The sequence below is a fragment of the Cyclopterus lumpus genome, chromosome 6 (genome assembly GCF_009769545.1).
Source record: "Cyclopterus lumpus isolate fCycLum1 chromosome 6, fCycLum1.pri, whole genome shotgun sequence".
Taxonomy (NCBI): domain Eukaryota; kingdom Metazoa; phylum Chordata; class Actinopteri; order Perciformes; family Cyclopteridae; genus Cyclopterus; species Cyclopterus lumpus.
The window spans coordinates 9,184,640-9,206,680 of record NC_046971.1 but is presented as its reverse complement, the minus strand read 5'-3'; the positions used below and the strand labels follow the sequence as shown (position 1 = coordinate 9,206,680).

The 22,041-nt window shown below is 40.9% G+C and overlaps 1 protein-coding gene across 1 annotated transcript; it reads right to left on the bottom strand.

The window, feature by feature from the left end:
- Positions 1-1,672: 1,672 nt before the first annotated feature.
- LOC117732557 (LHFPL tetraspan subfamily member 3 protein-like) lies at positions 1,673-21,548 on the bottom strand. Its single transcript, XM_034535570.1, has 4 exons — positions 20,637-21,548; positions 6,095-6,331; positions 4,038-4,066; positions 1,673-3,153 (listed from the first exon to the last, which is right to left on the bottom strand). The coding sequence occupies exons 1-3, from the start codon at positions 21,061-21,063 to the stop codon at positions 4,050-4,052; spliced, it is 681 nt and encodes a 226-aa protein (XP_034391461.1). The 5' UTR covers positions 21,064-21,548; the 3' UTR covers positions 1,673-3,153; positions 4,038-4,049.
- Positions 21,549-22,041: the final 493 nt, after the last annotated feature.

The window sequence follows — 22,041 nt, the reverse complement described above, 5'->3', positions numbered from 1 at the left end:
CAGCGTAGCTTCACCAGACGTTGACCTGTAATAATGCTTTATATTTTTGAAGTATAGTTGTTAAATAAATGTAGCTGAATATAAAGTATGATGTGTACGTTTTAAAAAGCAGTTGAGCAGTAAAAAGTCACACAAAGTTCAAGTAACTCAAGTAAAGTACTTGAATTGCCCTTAATTACAGTTCAGTACGGAGTAACTATATCTTATATCACTTCAATGGTGCACTCCAGGCAGTCACTTTTTTATCCGTCAAAGGTTTCGCGATGTGATTGGTGGACGTTTACTTTCAGCGTTGCATGAGGACACTGTGATGAACTCCCTTGGTGTCTTCACATAAAAGTTGTTTTTCACAAAAATTCAAGAGCTCTGGAATCTTCATAATCTTGTTCCTAAACCAAAGCTTTGAGTTTGACCTGAGAAACCCTATTTTACATTTAATAACTGTATAACTGTGTTACCATAAAATGGCTGATAACAAACATTCAGCCAATGGAATCTTAAGCCAAAACATTTTATGCACTCACTCATTGTACTGCCAAGAAATACAATAACATAAAATGTAACTTATTCCTCATCTCACCCCCTATATAGCCCAAACCACTCCCATGAGGACCATGAACCACGCACAACCAGTCAGCCATATAAAGCGGTCTTGACAGAAACCTATTCAGTGCTAAGAATCAGAGTATTAAGCCTCTCGCAATTCTTTTCTATTCACGATGAGAAAAGCCTTGTGAGCTGCAAAAGTGGTTTGTTGCTGTTACGCCTAATGTGGCAGTTTCTTATTTTCCTCATGTCCCCCCACCCGTAACATTCTTGTCTTTATGGTGTTCTAGACATGTAACTTGGATAAAAAAGGCTATTGTGTCTTGTGCGTAATAGGTTAATCTTTCATAATCTCAAATAAGTTTTATCTCTCAAAGAGACTGTGTGCATGGTGAGAGTTTTGGCCTACCAACTGACAGCTATATCTAAATGGTGTGCTCTCACTTATGAACGTGATCAAGGAAATTAAAGGTTGACATTAAAATAAGCAGTACATGTAAATGTAACATTGAAATCAATTGATACACATGTGGTTACTTTTAAATGTAGCAGACTCTTCTCTTCATATCAATGTCACAATTTTAAATGTAAAATAAATGTCAGACTGTTGAACATTAAGTGCTCTGTCGCATATTAGAGGAGCACATAAAGTATAGTTTGTGTAGTCCTTTTGAAATCAATATTCATAGTTATGGTAAATATGCAGGCACTTTGTATGTTGTGACCGTTTGTAACTTATTCTATTTCCTGCATTAAATGAACCTTCTAAAACAGAGGAAGTTATTAATTAAGTCCCTTTGCAGCTGCCTTCTATACAAAATTACAACAGACCAAAGTTATAATTATATAAATGTGCCACCCAATGACCATATTGTGCACTTTTAAAGGGGTTCACCAGCAATGCATTACATAAAGGTGACTTGTAAGAGGCAGAGGCTGAGATAGTCACTCCAAAAACCCACATATCCCATAATGCAACTCAATAGAAGTAGTGGATAAGACGTTATGCAACAGTTTTGACAGGCTGGGTGGTGCTAACCATATTCAGTAATATAATCTTCATCAGTAGAGCCCCTTTAACAAAATGTACTTTTGTCCAAGCGAACAAAAAAAACACAACACGTGTTACAGTGAAAACCTTTATTAAGTGTTAATATATTCTTAAAGGAATCTCATTAATTGCTCTAAGTAAACCTCCTCAATATTTAATAATTGTTTGGTATCTATAGAATATCTATTTACACAGGAACATATCCACAGGTGACGCTGGGACAGGCTTTACTAATCCATTACCACCAGAGTTCACTCCTCAGGCACACCAGTCACTATACATACTACTCCATCTCCATCATGTTACCCTGTATGTCCCAACAAAACAAAGCGAAAAAAGGAAGTTAAAGAGAGAAAAACAGAACGAGAGAGCTGGAGACAAAGACGGAGACAGACAGATTTAGCTAAACAGCAGGACCGTTGCGTGTCAGGCTGGCATATTGGTTCTTTAGGCCAACTATTGCACACATCACACTCACAGATGTGCATGCAGTCACACTCACTCAGACATGCCCACAGACCTCCCTGCTCTCTCTCACACACACACACACACACACACACACACACGCACACACACACACACACACACAGAAGCACACACACAGTAGCTACGAGTCCTGCAGCACACAGTCCAAATAGCCTCCATCACAGTGTAGATGCCACAGACTATAAAATATTATATTTCTTCTCAAACTGAAGCGCTGTGCAAAGATAGCTAGCAGGGCATTGAATGGATTTAGTTAAAATTCCTAAAACATCTTTAATATTAACTGTACATACTTTATAATAGAAGTTTATTTCTCTTTTGGATGATAATATTCTTATAAAATATCTTAAATATCTTTTTTCTTCTAGTAAATGAAGAGGAACACAGGTGGAGGGGGGAGGGGGGGGGTGAGCAAAGATAGAAACTAAAACTTCCATTTCATTGTCAAACTTTACATATGAAACACAACAGATTTACGTCAACCAGATATTATCTAAAAGTGAGAAGTTTCTTCTTTTCACAAATAAAACATGACACACATTCTGACGGTGGTACACACAGCTATTGTTAACATAGTTTAATACTTGTAATTACAGAGTTTGTAAATGTTTTGTTTGAATGTACTGTACGTGTGTGTTGAGTCGTGTTTGTGCATATGAGTGAGTTGGCGCGTGCGTGTGTGTGTTTGTGTCTGTGCTCGTATACTGTAGGTGTACAATGTCAACCCTGTGCCTTCTCGGGTAGGTAGAGGAGAGTCCATACATTTCACAAGGGACTAACAGTCTCTGCCCCTGCCTTGATCTATTCAATGTTGTGCAAGGGTTAGGTCTTTCGACACAATGGGATAAAAGTGTATTGGGCCACATCTAAATGCTGGGGTTGATTTAGGGACTGCAAGCAAAATGGATGGGCTTTGATGGTAGGCTACACTGGGGTTTTGGCAGGAAGATGTGAAAGGCAGGCTGGCTGTTTCCACGGTATTCCTCTCCTTCCCGGACCTGGATGGTCTCCCTCCTCCAAGCTGATGTTGAGGGTTGACTCGTACTTCATGAAAACAGAAATTCAGGAACCTTAAAAAGAGAGAGGGAGAGACGGTGTGTTTGTAAGTCCTGAAGACAGTGGTGGAAAGCAACTTTATGCAAGTATACAGCATATGGAGGTCCTTGTAGTTTACATCACGCTACTTCAAACTTCTACTATTAACAATCTAATAATGTAATAATATAGCCGCCACAAAGGCTAATTTTCTGCAGATATAGTACATTTGAGTACATTTCCCTAATAATATGTACTTTTACTTTTAAATGGAGCACTTTTACTCATAATGGAGCACTTTTATATTTCTGTGTTAGTACTTTTACTTAAGTAAAGGATATGAGTACTTATATTGCGGTAGTTGTACCATACTTAAGTATTTCCATTTTATGCTGCATTACATTTTCTTAACAGTTATACACTACTCATAGATTATGATTTTACATACTAAATGTATGATAAGCTCATACACTGTAATATGACATTGTTTATTACGCAAACCAACAGTCTAAAGTTATTACAATCATCTTAACATCAACCACCTACAACACCAAAATGCCTCTTACAAAGTAACTTCATCAGCAATTATGATAAAATATGACACAGACAGGGGCCATTCTGCTTTTACTTTTGATACTCTAACTCTCATTATTTCATACTGTACTTTTACTTCACTAAGATTTGGAATTCAGAGTTTTTTTGCACTGTCGTTTTGCTGCTTTTTCTTAAATAAAGTATCTGAGCACTTCCACCACTGCTAGCTAATTCTACAGGAGGCAAACGCATTTGCATTACAGTGTTGTACATGATCATTAAATATTAAGAAGCGATCACAGTGTGCACGATGCCTTATATAATGCAATACATTGATTGACATGTACATAGTTCAAGATGTTGATTATGCTTTGTCTCTACTTACCTAAAGATTTGGTTAGGCGTTGCCTGCCTCTGCAAAAACAAAAACACTGGGTCAAATATAAAACTGAGGTTCTCAAGGTCATGCTATTATTAGACTCCCATGTTCACAGTCAAATGCAAGCATCCCGCACTATGACTGCTTATGTTGCACACACACACCAGTAGATGGCATCAGGGATGAACTGATTGCTATAAGACTATTGAGCTGGGGGGGGGGTTTATTCATAAATAGTAGATTCTCCAGAGCCGTAAACTAAAGGAATGGTACATCAGTACAAAGTGAAGCTGTTTATTGATAATACTATTCATTTGTCTGTAGATCGTTCATCTTGTCTCCCTATTTCATATTTGTCCTTTAAAGGTACTTTGAGATGAGAAAATAAAAATTGCACATATCTCATCTGCGGCTTATATGACTATGTGACTGAATATTCCAGCTGCATGTACAGAGATGATCAAACATAACGCCGTGGTGATGTTACATGTTTACAATCATAATAAGAAAGTGGCATTCAAAGCTTTTTTCTCCTTTTCGCTCCTTTATTTTCATTCTTTCTCCATACTTTTGTGTAATGGGTTGTTGGTTGGTCATGCCTGTCTGGTTCCTTTATGAACTAGTGCACAGACAAACTACTCCCATTTCCCACTGGGAGACATACCTGGACCCCGGCCCCTTCCCAGTACTTCACATGTGATAGTAATGCAGACATTACATATGCATGGTCACCAGTGTATAGGTCAGGCCATCGCCATGATTAAATCATCACGTCCCCTGAGTGTAGGGAAGACCTTTGGTGGGAAAGTGAAGCGTGATGGTTATCGGGAGTCTCGCACAGACCTTGGATCATTGTGCAGTCAGGAGCCAAGATGTGACTTGCAAGATAGTTATGGTTAGAAATAATATTCAAAATATAATTTTAAGGTTGTTAAACCCCTTCACAGGCAAAAAAAATAAATAGGAAGGCAGTTTTTTTTACCTTATTTGTGATGGCATTTGGTTGAATCATCACTCAACCTTTACTTATTATACGTTGCTTGAAAGCCAAAATGCCCCGTAACACTGATCTCTTATCGGAATAAACCATTTAATATATTTTATATTTTATTTTTCAGCACCAACACATGCCGTTCCAAAATGGAACAGTAAAATAAGTGGAAAATGTTACTCACTTCTTTTTTAGAAGAGAGCATGTCATGTCTGTAGTCAAAATGGATTATTTTATTTGATCTATGCCTTTTTTAGGTCTGTGGACAAAATGCAGCTGCTTGTTAAGGGCTTAAAATGAGTGCTCATGGTCTGCTGATCTGGTCTGACGTTATTTGTTTCTTCTTTTTACAATAAACCCGTTATATAAAAGCTGACTCATGCAGTTCTCTTGGTTCTGTTGAAATTAATTTATATCCTCCTGAAATTAGTTTGTTTCCATAGAGGCTCTATCAAAAGCTCATTACATCAAAACTTTACTTTCAGATCCAATAAACAAAAGAGCGCAGAGTTTGCCAGTCAAACATATGTGAGCACTTTCTATTTTCAGTCTGGTGGAAAGTTGTATTTTGTGATAAATGTAGTCGATTATTAAAGCAAGCTTTAAAGTATCCTCAATTATAAGTGTATAAATTTACCAGCCCATTATTGCACAAATTGCCACGAGAGTGCACTTTTAGATGGATTTGTCTGCAACCACTCAGCCCAAAAAAAAGATCCATCAGTGACTCAGTGAGTTTTAAAACCCACTACGGGTAAATCAATTGAAAATTCAGGGGAATCTCTTTCCAGTTCTAGATGCATTTACTGTGTGCGTGATAATTGTGGTGAAATATTTATAATTGCACTTAATTAACTGAAAAAATAGAAATATAGATTGTTTGAGAAAGGTATCCTAATGATTGAAGAAGCTGTCCTGCACCCAAAATAAATCCTTTCCAGTGAATCCCAACATGCTCCTGGAGTGCTACTCGAAACTCAGCTCTGACTTCCAGCACGGTGCACAGGCGAAGAGTGAATTTCCCAGAGGAGATCAATAACATATCACATTTGATCAGATTGGACATTCTCACCCTTGCTCTCAGCCAGCAGCTCTTCTGTCATGAGTCCGTCCTGCCGGTTCCCCAGGACAAAGGCCAGGAAGGAGAGGATGAGAGCGTCCAGGATGCCCATAATAGCCAAGATGTAGGCCCAACGCACTGAGCAGGCTCCCAGGCTGTACTTGTCTGTCTGCTCTCCGCACATCCGCCGCACCGCGTCACTGTCCCAGCCATCAGGATAGATCATGCAACCCAGCACCAGACAGACACCTAATGTGAGGCATAGAGGGGAAGAAATTGTTAAGGACTGACAAGAGAGCTGGCAACATTAGGAGGAAAAGTGGATGAAAGAAAGTGCAGTGTAATAAATGGATAATCAAGGATAATGAGATTTTGTGGGGGAATGAGAAATAAAGGAGAAGAATATGCCCGAATATTCTCCTCCCTGGTGATTTTGCTGTGTCTCTATTGCAGTTATCACATTGATTTTCCTCCCCTCCCAACGGTGGGAAGTGTCTAGATACAATGAGTGCAAGAGCCGTAAAAACAGCAGTAAACAGCCGCAGCAACAGTCAGACACAAAAGGCAACAAGAGAGTATTAGAGCTGTTCTTATAATATGAAATGTCCTGTAAAACTGCCTGGGATTTACTCACGTTCACTATACTATTTGTTTTCTTACAAAATTTCACGGATGTCTCTCCACTTCTTGGATTATGAATAGTGGTAATATTAGATTTAACTCGCTGCTCCTCATTCTCAGTATTTGCCCAAAGGGCAAAATCCCTCTCATCTGCAATGTGGGTCTCTCTCATATTTTAGTTTAAAAGAGATTCTTCTCTGAGGTGATGCTGCGGCAGAATAGCGCAAGAACAAAATAAATGAAAGCCCACGAAAGCTCTTGCAGCCTTTTATTTTACTCCTTAGATTTTCAACTAAGCCTTCCTCCTTCTCAGTTTTTGCCCAAGGGGTAAAATCTCTCTCATCTTCAATTTGGATTAGGTTCTCCTTTGAGGTGATGTTGCAGCAGAACAGAAGATGACCTGGAAAAAGAAGCTGACTGCACAATTATCCCCAGTGCATTGCACATTATTAATAGAGCAACACTTCCCACTTATTTATCCCCCCAATCACTTGCTTGCAATGTTTTCTCCCTTAATGCTGCTTGTTTGTATACTGGATGTTGGCTTGTGTACTTTATTCTAGTCTGCTAATCATGTATTCTGAATTTTTAAGGACATGCATGTTGCTCTTATTGGCATACTATGTATATTTAACTTGCTTATTATTGACCTCATTTTTATCTTCTTTCTGCACAGACTTACAACCAAAGAAACCGCACAATATACTCCCACACACTGCAGTTTGCTACAATACAGTAACGCTGCAGTCTTTAATAGTGCCCGAAAGACATCAGGGGGCGTTGAGAGACCTTTCAGTGAGAGAAAGTAAGTAAGAGGGAAATTACAGCGAAATACACGCTGCAGAATCAGATAAACTGCATACCTAACAGAGCAGAGTATCCCCTCGCCTGCTCCTCTACCTTCCCCCCATGGCTCTAACTGTGATAACAAATTCAGATACACACAGAGGTTCAGAAAGCAAGGACTTATTCAGGCTCAGATGGGCAGATGGAAGAGTACTGCAGTGAAATATTCTATTTCAAGCATTTCTACTAGGGCTGTGTATTGGCAAGAATCTGGGGATACGATACGTAATATAAAACAGGGATTAGGATTCAATATATCGCCATACTTTGCGATACTGTGAGAAATTGTTGAAATCAAATGTTCCGATCGTATGGAGATGAGGCTGCATTGTATTCCCCATATTACAGAAGCCTTCATCTCTATAGCTAATCGAAAATCAAATTCAGTATCGATACAGTACCACAAAACACAATATTGATTGGTACTCAAGTGCATCATTCTGTGCCATTTGGTACAGAACACGTTCTTTTAACTCGCTATGAGAGCAAACAACATGGGATTAAGAAACAGAAAGCATTGTCACAGACTGTCACAGAAACATGAATTAATTGAACGACAGCCCTGGTTTCCTGAAAGACGAGGGTCTCCATTGAGTCAAACGGCGGACCCTTTTCACTCAAGAAAGGCTTCACTTGGCCGTTGACAGGTTCTGAAAGGCCGTACAGCGCCACAGTCTGTCAAACGTCCTCGAGAGGCCAGCACATGACTCCGCTCCTGTGTGAGTGTCACTGAGGTTTTGACGTACATTGTGACCAGTGATAGCGAACAGGTCCACTTCCACCTGCAGCCCATGAAACACACATCTGTGCCTGACAGGTCTCCACTGACATAGACTGTGGTTGACAGTGTCTACAGGCAAGGTCCTGATTTGACAACACATTTTACACAAATGTGCCAGTGTTGTTGAACCATATCACCTTTTAATCTTCTCTGTAATGTGACTCAGGGCAAACCAGAATACATCGAGTAAACAGTGCATTCCAGGGGAAATGTTCTTCCTCATTGTCTGGTTTATTCAGTTAACAGTTAAAACTTTAACAATAGCTGTGCTCAACGTCAGATGACTAAACGTTTTTAAAGTCCACCATTGCTGCTAGCAAAAAAAAATAGTAGCGAGCTAGCTCAATAATCTTTTGTTCGAGCTTTAAGTTTTGGTTTTAGGATTATATTGTTCAATTTCATGTCAAAAGTGTTCCGTCTTTTGTTTTGGCCACTTGGAGCCGGCAAACAATAGTTGTGAATATAACATCGATGTTTTGTGCGTTCCTCCCGTTGTGTGCTCCAAATTATAAAGACATTTTCAAATGTTGACTTTTCCACTTTAAAACGCTTAGTTATTCTATCGTTATTGTAAATGTTTGGATCACATGAGTCAGAAACAAACCTACTGCTGGAATCTAAATCTACAAACAGTATAATACTATTCACTACCGAGCCTGTTTGTAACAAGCACAGATTACTTACTCTTCACTTCACCTGTCTCTCCTTTGCTCTGTTTTGTGTGTGTGTGGAGTGGCTAAGCCGTGCACTCGGTGAGGATATCAGTGATCATGTTTAACTTTAACAGCGGCACTCATAACTCTGCAGCAGCGGTGCGCAGAATGAATATAAGGGAAACACTGATGTAGCCTAATCTTTATCTGCAACTGCGGCAAAATGCCAGGTTTGAACAGAATGAATAGAGCTGCAAAATTAAATCTGCGGAGCATTTTTATGTTGTTCCTAATTATTTACACATTCAGCGTTAACATTAACATTAATTTGTAGTCATATTTCTGTCTTCTTCCTGAATGTAAGTTCAATATTCCCTCAGTTTTAGCTCTGTTTTTGTTCTCAACTAGCTCCTGAGGGAAATACAGGTATGTCTCCTTTGCTGCTCAATGCTCCGCTACGTGCACCAGTTCCTCGCTAACTGAACGCATAATGTACAGGGTTGTAGATCCATAAGTCAAAACAAAAGGCTTGTATTCACAGCAGTGAGGACCATAACATGTTGAGTCTTGGCTGGGTGAAGAGGGCTTAATTTGTAGGCTGGAGAAAGCAAAATACAAAGACTTAATAGCTCTTTGATAGGGAGCTGTCCACCCTGGTATGGTTCTGAAAAGCTGAACATCTGTCATGTCATCAGGTGACCTAAGGGGGAAGCTGTCCTCCAGTGGAAATTTGATGAATGGGCAATCATAAATAGTGGTGCGTTGATACAGATAAGTATTTTCACTTGGACGAATGAGATACATGCTAAGCACATCATGGGGTTTTATGTAACAGTGTTCACTTAACAGAGAGAGTGCCATGGCAGACCAAATGCCATTTGATATTTTGTGAGTGAATACACATTTATTTTCTCGCTCCTCCATGATGCTTTTACTACAAAGGTATAGCTTTTCCAGATCCTTCTGGGTATCTCATGCACGCATTTGGCTCGGTTCAACGCCATCATGAATATTACATTGAAACTCAGGAGGAGAGAGAGAAGGGGCGCGCAGGGGTATGAAGGTGACAGAGAAAGAGAGTTGTGTACTGACAAATGCTGATAGCATCAGGGGACGAAGACCAAAGGAGAACAAGAGATACAAGAGTCTAAAAAAAAACGGTCACAGTCATTAATGCTGTACATCATCGACGCCTGTTTCTGCAGACAAACATCTCTGAGGGATGCACAGGCCGGGATATGGCGCTTCTGTCTATCTAGATCAACTAATCCATAACCACACAACGCCACCTAGCAGGCTCGCAGCAGCATCCACTTACATAATGAGGAGCATATTCAAAATTCAAAACTATAGCACCTTACAGCATACACGCATGTTAATAAAAAGGAAGGAAGAATGGTTGACATGAAGTTTTCACACTTACAGAGGGAATCAAAAAACCTTTCATGTAACATCCTATCGTATAGGCAAAGCAGCATGTCATTTCTATGTGTTTAAACATTCTCTTCTGCATATGGGAATTCTGAATACATGAATAGCATGGAGATATTAAATAAAATGTCCTCTGGTGCATTAATTCAAATACCAGTAGGGATATACTACTGTAGAGTGAAAGGAGACAAATCAACAGAGATGCAAAATGTCAAATAAATAAATTAGAGAACAAATTCAGAAAACTATTCATACTATTGTGTATATATTATAAGTAGCATAATTACTTATAATGGCCAACAAATACTACAATAATAAACACTTAAAATAACCGTAAAGGTGCTTACAGCTACACACAGCTTACGGTGTGTTAAAAACAAATATTAGATGTTGTAAAGTATTCCCAAGAAAACCTTTTCTCATTATCTGTTGGCATCTGAGTGGCTTTACTTATACTGCAGAGGAGCAACACTTCATGCTGCAGTAATAAATGGCGTGCTCCAAAATCATCCTGCCAACAGAAATAGCAGCACACCTGACAGCTCGGAGACGAGACGAGATATTAACTGTGTAGGGTGTCATGCTCCAGCCCTGTGTGTGCCCACCAGCAAGTACCCAGCACCAAGCTAACGTCATGGGCACAGGCTATCATATGCTGGAGCCCCTCGGCATTTTCTGAGTGTTTCTCTTTGCCACACGCGTCTCTGCGTTCGTCTCTTTCTCTCGATTGGAACACTGGGACCATGTCAGTGGAAACCTGGACTGAGAAATGCTTGTTGGCTAACAGCCTCTTTTGTAAGTGACTGTAGGTAGGGCAGATTCGGCAGGGAGGGTCTGATAGCAGACCGGCAGATAGTACAGAACGGTGCGATGGCAGCAGATCCGTCAGAAGCCTCATTTGCTCCTTTTTCCCAAAGAGACAATCAAATCCCATCGATGCCGACAGAATCCCATTGCCTCCGATAATCTCTGTGTGTCATTTGCAAGTATAGGTGCATGACTGGAGGTCCAATGTGACCTCCAGAGCAGCAGCTTGACTGGATTTGCATATCTTCTTTGCAGACAAAGAGAAATGAATCGCAAATACGCTACACTGCATTCGAAAGACATGGGTTTAATCTATCTCCATTGCAGCTCATGTTTTACAATAACAATAATCAATACAGTTGCAATTCTGCTGAGTGTGTTGTTAACAATTCAGCATGTCATCGATTGCACTGGGTGGTAGATGGAAACACACTTTCCATCACTTACACATCTGCAGTGCATCTAAGCAGCCATGAAAAGGGATTTGCATTTTATTTTAACTCTCACAGTCCTTTGTAGATTGCATTTTCTCCTCTCTAGCTGTGGCAAACTGAATTATGCATACACACATCCCAAACTGATCTCACATTACATATGGATCAAGGTCTTAGATGCGCACACATGCACAGATACACTGGTAAACACGCCCCTCTGAGTACAATACACACAGTGACTCAAGTGCTAAGCATCATTTGTCACCTCACGTAGTGACAAATATCGGTGCTTACTGAATGTCAGCCTCTCTGGCGAATGAGCCCACGGCCGGTTAAGTAGCATTTAAGGTCAAAACTAAAAAGTCGGCTTAAAAAAGAAAATCGGCCCAGGCATTCTCAGGACATCTTCATGTGTTTATCCCATTGGGGTTTTATCCATGAATATGCATACGTTTGCTTTCATTAAATAGTTCATGTTACACTCCCACAGGGGAAATAGTGACCTGAATGTGGGCAAAGTTCAGTTCAAAGGCTTCTTTGTGCAGTCTATTATCTATATTTTATAAGACACAAACAGACATTCTGATTACTCACATCCAAACAGAACAAAATAACAGCCTGTGATTGTTCTTCATTAGTTAGTACCGGTAATGTAATCTGCGACCCCTAAAGACATTTGGGCCTGTTGTCTGCGTTGCTCTTACCAGCATTGATCTCCAGGCAGATTGAGACTCCTGCCAGTGCTGAGGCACAAGTGCTGAGGCACAAGTGCTGAGGCACAAGTGCTGAGGCACAAGTGCTGAGGCACAAGTGCTGAGGCACAAGTGCTGAGGCACAAGTGCTGAGGCACAAGTGCTGAGGCACAAGTGCTGAGGCACAAGTGCTGAGGCACAAGTGCTGAGGCACAAGTGCTGAGGCACAAGTGCTGAGGCACAAGTGCTGAGGCACAAGTGCTGAGGCACAAGTGCTGAGGCACAAGTGCTGAGGCACAAGTGCTGAGGCACAAGTGCTGAAGCACAGTGTGACAGCCTGGCTGGATGTTTGGATGACTCACGCTGCTGAGACTGCAGACCAGCAGCCCAAACACCACACAGGAGATGGGAGCCTCAAGTTTTAATGGCCACAAGGTTGGTTCTGCATGTTTTAACGGTTTGAATGCACCAACAAGTATACGTTTTTTTCAAGCTGAAGCATACAAAATGACCTAAAGAAACCAGCATGTAGTTTGTCGAGGAAGAAGCAGCATCCTTTTCTTCATCTGTAAACAGTGTCTGTTGAGGATTATCTCCTACAGAGCTGCAGGATGTGTGTTCATATTTGTAACTCTATTTTCTTGGTATTTTTGACCATGTGCAGGCAAAAAAACGTTCTACATTGAAGTAAAATCTTGTTTTGTTTTTGTTTTTCCTTAATTATCTGAAGTGAAAATCACCAGTTGTACTTAGTTGGAAGTATCACATTTTCATATCAAACTTATAGGTTTTTGCCTACTGTCCGAATATAACAAATTACTTTTCAATCAATTTAGGAGTGACTGCATTCTTTTCATCGTTCTCTGCTACCAAGGGAGCCTGTTCTTTTGAGCCTCAATAAGGAAAATAAGTTTCCTGCTTCACCTAGAGAGCTACTTCTGTGAGATGTATGTAGTTAAATGAGATTGTGTGAAATGAGACTGATTAATCTTTGGCCAGTCCAGACTCTAATGATGTGTGGGCGGCATCAGCCTCCTCTTCTTCACACAGGCTCCAAAGTCGAGTCGATAAGTACCAAAGGAAGACAGCCAAAGACAATGACAGTGATATACTATAATTGCATCATGATAAATGGGGCAATTAGGAGTGTAGTATTTGTATAGTGGAACTCAATGAAGTGTGAAAATGTGTCACCACTGAGGTCTGCTTCTCGCAAGTTGATGGGGTTGTAAGAGAAGAAAAGAAAGGGTTGTAAATGTGTGCTATAAAAACGGTCTCTTGTGTCACTTTGTTAGGGTTGGAACACATGTCAATTTATGTGAAAATTAAAATAATGAGAAATGTATAGGAGTTAGTTTCATAGCATAGACCGAAGATAAACATTTGTTTAGACAGCTGGCAGGACACAAACTTAAGACAGTTCTCTGAAAAATATATTTTGTAAGTGTCAGCAATATGGTGGAAAGTGGAGCAAGATTTTAAAACTGACTCCAACTATCTCCCCTGGAAGATGAGGATAATGCTTCTTGAGATGAGCTGTGCACAGTCCAAATCTATTTTGGTTGTTGTCAGCTGGAGGGAAGCAAGAATCTTCCAGGCATCTTTTGCATCCCTCGCTGTCAACATCTTCAGCCATTTTCTGCACAACGAGCACATAATGCCCACAGATAACCTATCAATTCAGTTTAAAGGATTAGAAGGAGCAATACAAGGCTTATTTCATCAAATCATCTCGGAAAAACTTTAAAACTATCTCGCCATGCTTCAGATAATCTTCCCGGATGCACATTTTGCATATCTTAGCGTACCTGAAGCACTTTGACTTTCACAATAAGGGAAAAAAAGGAAATATTTAGAAATACAATTTTCTTCAGAACAAATGGCCTGATCCAAAAAAGAGAATACCTAATAGGAGAGGGTGATTCATTAAAATGTGCAGGTTTAAAAAAAAAAAAGAGTCTCAGCTAGTAATGTGAAAAGTGGTTGCTAGGATACAGCTCTAATGCCATCTGTCTGTCTGGCCATGTCATCCATCGCTCTCATCGTTCGTGACTTGTTATCTTTACAATAGAAGCTTAGTTTCTTTCTTTTTTTACTTTGGCCAAATGGTGTATATTCAGACAGCGTGATTGATTGAAGTTGGTGTTAGAAAGGAGAAGGAGCTACAAATGCCTCTGAGAGAAGCGGGACATAGAGGAGGAGAGACACGGTGCGCTCTGAAATTATCGAGTGACTACACTCAAGTGATATAAGGCTGACACAAGAGTGAGACAGGTGCTTCTTTGATAAATGTAGCACTTCAGGTTTCAAGCAGAGGTGGATATGCAAAGGTAGCGGGCGGAGGAAGGGGGAGAGAGAGGATTTGAGGGAGGAGTGGAACGTAAAGCGCAGTGAGCAGGCTGGGGTGGAGGGCTTATGTAACAGGTCCAGATGCAGCCTGTACCTCCGTAGAGGATACAGATTGGCAAGGCGATGGAGATCAAAAGAGACCTTTGAATTATATATGGAAATACTGGCTTGGCCACCGGGTTAGGGACGATGGAGGCAAACAGCCGCGGCTTGGGCTGCTCTCAGGACAGACTGCAAGGCTGCGGCAGAGGACCAATGATGTAGCAACATTTGCAGTGAAAATGTATAAAAATACTAAATTAAGAAAAAAATTAAGAAAAGAAACTATATTTCTTAAATGCTCCCTCTAGACACCACTTTCGAACATAATGATTCATGGATGTGATTCAATTAATGTATTACTTGTACTTGTGTTGTATATGCAGTGGTAGAAGAAGTATTGACATTATTCAAGTAAAAGTAGCAATACTGCCAGTGGGTCACTGTGTCCTTGCCTTCCCATCTCCCCTCTCCCCCCTGTAGAATAAATCAACCGTTTTCCCAGCCGGAGCTCTGGCCCGAGCCAGGCCACTTCTGAGATCCCAAGGATTAACTCAAATCTATAGTACACACCTCGCAGGGCTACAGGGACACAAAACACGGGGGAGTCATGGTGATGGGTCGTCTGGCATGCATTTAGAGTTTGTATTCCACAGCGCTACTACGAAACTCACAAAGTGTGGACTCATCTCAGGCTTGTTCTGCATTAAAACAGCAGCATATTGCCATCCAGCAGAATCTCTTGCTGTGTTGAAAAGCCATGGTATGTAATCACTGGAAAGGCATCCATGGACAGTACATGCATGTAAATTAGCTTGTGTGAGTGCAATACGTATGATGGCGCGCCTGTGTGTGTGTGTGTGTGTGTGTGTGTGTGTAGATATCCATCATCCATCCTGGAAGCTGTGAGCTGCATGGGTGATGGTTCCCCGATGCCTCCCGCTGGCTATAATTAGATGGTTCAACAGGCTGTATGTTTTTCTAATTACAAAAACGCAGGAGTAGAAGGCTGTTGATGCAGGTGATTTGAAAACAGATTACCTGTGCGGACGCGAGGAAAGGAAGCATGATTAATTGTTCTTCGTGTTGTGATTGTAAATGAAACCGCGGAATAGGTGAGACGGGATAAAAGACAGACAACCGCTCAGACAGAAAAGTGTACAGGGAACACTTAAGAAGTTAATTTGAACGGCCACAGCTAATTTGATGATCAGATCGGGGGTTGCAATCTGGAATTGGTAGGTCTCAAAGAGTAAAGTCTGACCATTATTTGTGATGAACTTACATTTTAGGAGTAAACATGAGGTACAGCGTTGATCGGTCACATTGAGTTTAAGTGCGTAAACTCAATTCAGTTAAGTTGCAGAAGCTCATTCAAGGATGAACGACAAAAAAGTAATTTGAAGATGAAAAAAATCCCCTATTGTGCATAACTTTGAAAAAACATTTTATTTGTTTACTACTTTGGGATTGTAGCAATTATAGACCATTTGTATGCATTTTATTAGAAATGTGTTTAATGTATATGCTAATCTTTGCTGTAGCATAAAGTTGAGGAAGTTGTAATACAACAAAAATGCATGTTGTCAAAACAAAGTGAATTTAGCCCTGTGCACTGATGGTCATCTATTATCTACTATGTCTCCTGAAAAAGCTAAACGTTGTTATGTGAAGCTTGCACACACAGGAAGCAAAGCAACACGCAGAGAGAAAGAAGGAGATGACCCAAAGGATCAGTGTGTTTCCTCTGAGCTCTTTTATCTGATCTGCACTCTCCAGACCTCAGACGTCTTACTCTATGTTATCTCACAGTTCTTTTTCTCTGTGTTGTCATCTCTGTTTTTCCCGTTATCTCTCCACTGACTCTCCTCACCAGTGTCAGGTCATACAGGTTGAAGGTTTTGTTGTGTTGATCCCTATTGTTTGATCTTCATCCACCTTTATCTCACGGCAATTTTAACTGAAGGCCCTATTTTCTGGCTTTACTTTACAAAGAGACGGACAGCCACAAGTGCCTTTCTTATCGTACACATGCAGTTGACTGAGAGCGGCCTAGAAGCTCAATTCACAAGATTTGTCCAAGGTCAGTAGTAAGGTCAGACAAGTGATTACTGGCCTAACTAAGTTATATCTTATAATATGGTTTAGCTATTTAGCTAAAACAATTAGTCAATTAATTAGCTGATTGACAAAAAAACACAGTTTTTACTAATTGATGAAAAAGCACAAATAATCTCAAACTACAGCTTCTCAATTGTGAAGGATTTGTCTTTTGTAACTTATGTTGAGTAAAGTAAATACATTTTTTGGTTTCAAATTGTTTATTGGACAACAACGCATTATTTAAAGACATCCCCTTAGGACAAAAATGCAATTGACCAAATTAATGAATCTTATGATTGTACAATCAAATGCTTCATAGCATTAAACCGTCACTCCATAAAATATATCACATAAGTGTAAGTAATGTGGCATCAGAAAAACTACAGCCAGTTTTGCATCAAAGGGTCATCAGAAATAGACTTGCCAAGGATGGTTCATCAGACAGATGTTTCCGTTTAAATATATAATAAGGCATGTCTAAGATATCAGACAAAGAAGCAGAGGATTTTTCCGAATTAATTACTTAATTAATTAAGAGTATTTTCTTCCCTACACTGCCTACAAAGCCTACAGTGACAGAACAGACACAACAAAAAGAGTGAAAAAATAAAGTAAAGTAAATCCAGGCAGTTAAAAGTCACCTTATATCTTTCCCTCAGTCTGAACATTTGTTCTGACTTTACAAGCCAACATCTAGCTTATTCACAGGTATGACTCATATGATTTTGAGAAGGAACAGAATCCGACACATATAGAAAAGGCTGGCAGACGGGGTATAACACTGAGAAGTAATTAGCTTTGACCTCAGTCTTCTTAGTTAATTTACTTGCAGACCCCTGAAAGACTGCAGCTACACAATAGAAAGGATGGAGAGACAAATGGACAGCGCAAACTATACTCACTGGAACACGGTCATTAAGAGAAAAGAAGGGGAAGAGAGGAGAGTTGAGGGAAATAAAATGTATGAAAAGAGAGTGGGGTTGGAAATACGTCAAGGTCAAAATGAGCAGGAGATGAGATGCACAGAAGATTGAAATTCTGTGGAAGTACCAGAAAGAGATACGGTAAAGAAGCGTGTGCACCTTGCTGAGCTCGGCTCAGTGGGAAAAAAACATGCTTACATCTGCATGTCATGGACTTGAGCAGATGCACAGATGGAAATAGCTTGTGTGAAGTCAAAGCAGCTACAAGTACATCCCGGGCAGCATGGACACAGGAGCTTTTTTTGCACTCAGCTTTCTTTGGTTGTGGTAGACGTTTCAAGAGTTCAAAATGTTTTCTGGTGGTAAGCTTTCTCATTAAACATTCAGCATTTCTTTTTACCTGAGCTTCATAGAAAACATTTTCCTGGAGATGGCTCCACGTGCTCTCACAGGCTGATTCAGTGGAGACGAGCTCTCTGTAATGGTGTGAATTTGTTATATGTTGTTAAGTGTTCATACACAACCTTCTGCCCTCGGCCCACGGAGATTTGTGAAAGCAGGTGCAAAAATGGCATCACTTACATTACGCATATTTTGGCAAGGCATGTACAAATACCAATATCGGATATTGGGTCAATCCTATACTTTAAATAGCTGGATCTATTCCAATTCAATTCTATGTTTATATATACGATATACAATACATACTGGAATTTGCATTTCCTGTTTTTACTATTTTGTTGCAACATTGAAAACGGTTTACACTTTAGATTCTTTACCAAGTTGCTGGTGTGCAATTGATTATTTAATAACAACAATCAATCATAATAATTTTGTTAATTTATATCTATGTATTTATTTGTTACATTTTGTTTTACAAAATTTGTAAAGATATATTAAAGTCAAGCCTGTTTCCTTACACATAAAAGAATAATCTCACATAGTGAGATACATCTTATTAATTATTAATTATTAAACAAATCGGTACTCGGTATTGGCAGAAACACAAAGCCCTGTATCGGGACTGAAAAAGTCAGATCGGTGCATCCTTATATGTGACCAACAGATATGACGTATTGAGTTAGTGTATCTGAAAAGCACTTTACTCAGTGAAGCATGGTGTCGCTTCTGCTTTTTCATACCATATAGTTGTTCAATGAAGACAAGAAAAGAACAATATATGGAAAGAAATGTAGCCTTTCGATGAAAATACAACATTGGTGTTTATTGGCATGTGTCATATCGTTGTGTTGCTAAGTAAAGAGAGCAATACAGAAATAAAGACAGTGGTTTCTCATTCCGTTTCTCTTGCGCGCACACACACAATTTTGGCCTGTCAATCACTATAATATTGAACATTTGTAGCTCCTTATCAAAACATCAGGTGTCAGTAAGGGGTCCATTACAGATGCCAGTGGGCCACCTGTCCTCCACAGTGAAGGCAGCGTGAGTTTACCTTTAGCTAAGCATAATAAGGTTTGACAGTGCTAAGCAGCCATGGCTCCCTCATTAAGCATCCCGCCGCCAGCTTGCTGTGGTCAGGGTCTCTCCTCTTGGCTTTCTCTTTCATCTCTTAGCTACAGAAGCACAACGCCTGGCGGTCTCCTCATTAAACCTGCTTATTGCATTAATTCAGCTCAACACTGGGCTGGAGCCGGTCCAAATGATCCTTCCTCATTTGTGTTTGTGGCGAACAGGAAGACGATCGCTTCGACCACTATTCAGCTGAGCAGACGCGATGTTTGGCAATGTTTGGACTCCTTTCAGATGTTGGAGGTCTCCGCTCACACTGGATGACATCAGCTCACAGTTACACTGACAACATGCTGAACCCCTGACCTTGACAGCATTTCAACACCCCTAACTCTACCACACAAACACACCTGCTGGCAGCAGATAGACGGAAACTGTTCAGAGTTTATATTTGGCTGTATTGTAGCTATACCTCTGAGGTGCTATACAACCAGCCTAATCGTTCATTAAGCGCATATATGATGTGCTCACGCAAAAAGAAGTTACATTTGAAAATGTTGCGTTATATCATCCAGATATCCTGGAACATCATTTTTAACCAAGAATGAAAATAGATGTGCACTTTTCAGAGGTTTTATCTGTGCACTTATGTTGTGGTGCTGTATTAGGAGAAAGAGTTATGATGACAAACAAAGAAACATGGTGATAAATAAACATCAAGATGCCACTACCCCAAATGTAAAACACAGGACTGGAACAAGAAACGCACCCATCCAACTTTTTTTTTCTCGCGATACCGAATCCCATACCTTAACTCAGTGTACCGAGTATCAATCCAATATCAGTGTGATTGGTTAGTGTATACTGATCTAATACAGTAACAGCCAGTATCCAGCCTAATTGGCCTAAATGGAACCTGCTATCACTCTCAAAAGTGAACAATTATCAATGTTTTCAGTTGCAGATGGTTGATTTATATCAGTAATATGTGTTAATGCTCCAATGTCCTCAGCACCACTTCAGCACCACGGACAGCACTGTCTGTTCAGCAGTGTTGGCTGACAGCTCCAGCAGAGATCTGCTTATCTTCTCTCTTTGGCTGCACCCACTGACAATTCATTCATCTAATCAACTGATCAATCAACCAGTTCAAGGCTTCCCAACACGTATCCTGCCAGGAACCTTATCAGAAAGAAAATAGGCTCTTTACACACTTCAGATATAGTGTCTCTTGGGCCCAACAATTAATTTGAGATAATATTAGCTTGTAACTGTTTGCTGTTGCTGGGGAAATAACGGTGCAATGCTGTCATACCCGTGCACTCCCTACATGTTGTGAATACGGGGGACAATATAGAAATCCTCTTTTCCAGCTCCCCTTCCAGCCCCTGTATCACTATACCTGATGCCGCTTGCATCCAGCCGCAGATCTTGTACACGGTGGAGGTGCTGAGGAGGAAGAAGAGACTGAAGCAGCCGATGCAGGAGACAATCAGCATCATGGACATTCCGATTAAGAAGGAGGCGGCCTTGAACGCGGTGGAGGGGATGTCGGCGAACTCAGTGAAGGTACCCTCGCAGGCCAGTTCTCTGGCGATGCCGTCTCCGACGCAAAAGTGGAAAAGGCCGAAGTAGCCGGCCTGCGGCGTGTCCACGCCATCCCCGATCCAGTAGGGCTGAGAGAAGATGATCACGTTTACAATACCGAACAGGATCGTGAAGATGGCCCATAAAAGTCCGATGACGCTGGAGTTGCGGACGTAATTGGTCTGGTACAATTTCGCAGCTTCTGCAGACGGTAGCATTGATGCGGCAGATCCAGGTATCATTTTATGTAATCCCGAAGACTAAATGAGTGTTGCGATCTGTCCGAGCGCGGAGCGAGGACTTAGCATCTATCGCACGAACCGTTTTGCAGAATCATCGCCCCCCAGCTCCAAAAAAAAGAAGAAGAAGAAGAGAAAAACCACAGCGAGAGAGCAAGCGAAGAAAACCTATGCCCGTGCAACTGCAGCGCAGCAACATCTGTCAGGCGCGAGCAGCTCGTGACGTCGCATCCTAAAGCCAGGCGGTGAACCGAGAGGAGCTACAGAAGAGCGCGTGAACCCTCAACGCGACCGACAACTCTGGAAACTCGTCGACTGGCAGAAACAGAGACGTGCTCCTTCCCTCTGGCTCCGTCTAGCCGTCAGACGCGCACATCGCTGCCGCACCGCGTCGCTCACGGATGCCCTTGGAACAATGAAGACACAATAAAGACCTCAGAGCGAAAAGAGAGATGTATTATTCACCCCTCGAATGTAAAGACAAGCCCAAATACAAATAGCAACAGACTGACGAGCGTGTTGTGTTACTTCTCTGGATGGGGTCGCCCTAACGGACACATTATGGGCATGCACTTACAAATGAATGCACCATAATAATCATTAACACAAAATACGACGACGACCCTAATTTGAATGAATTCAACGTGAATGTATTCTCTGTTTTTTGATATAGTGATGCTGGCATGTCAGAGAGGGAGGGGCACTGGAGGTATAGACGCAGAGTCAGCCCGCGATGCGCGCGTGTCTGTCCATGCAAACAGAGGGCACACACCCTCTGGGTAACGCTGCGTCAACAACAACAACAACAACAACAACAACAACAACAACAACGAGCTGACAACATGTCTTAAATATGAGAAACCGAAGAGGCGAGATTCTGTCAAATCAATGGGGCGTTCGGCAGTCTGTCTGTCAGATACCTGTTGTGTTGAAGTGCGCATGCGTTGCTGCCAGGAGGTTATGTAACACTGACCTGAAAAA

Excerpts from the sequence above, each read along its gene's own strand:
- LOC117732557 (XM_034535570.1), bottom strand. The coding sequence starts at position 21,063 with ATGATACCTGGATCTGCCGCATCAATGCTACCGTCTGCAGAAGCTGCG. Across the intron at positions 6,332-20,636 it reads CTGGATGCAAGCGGCATCAG|GTGTCTGTCTGGTGCTGGGT; the intron begins GTATAGTGATAC and ends GCCTCACATTAG.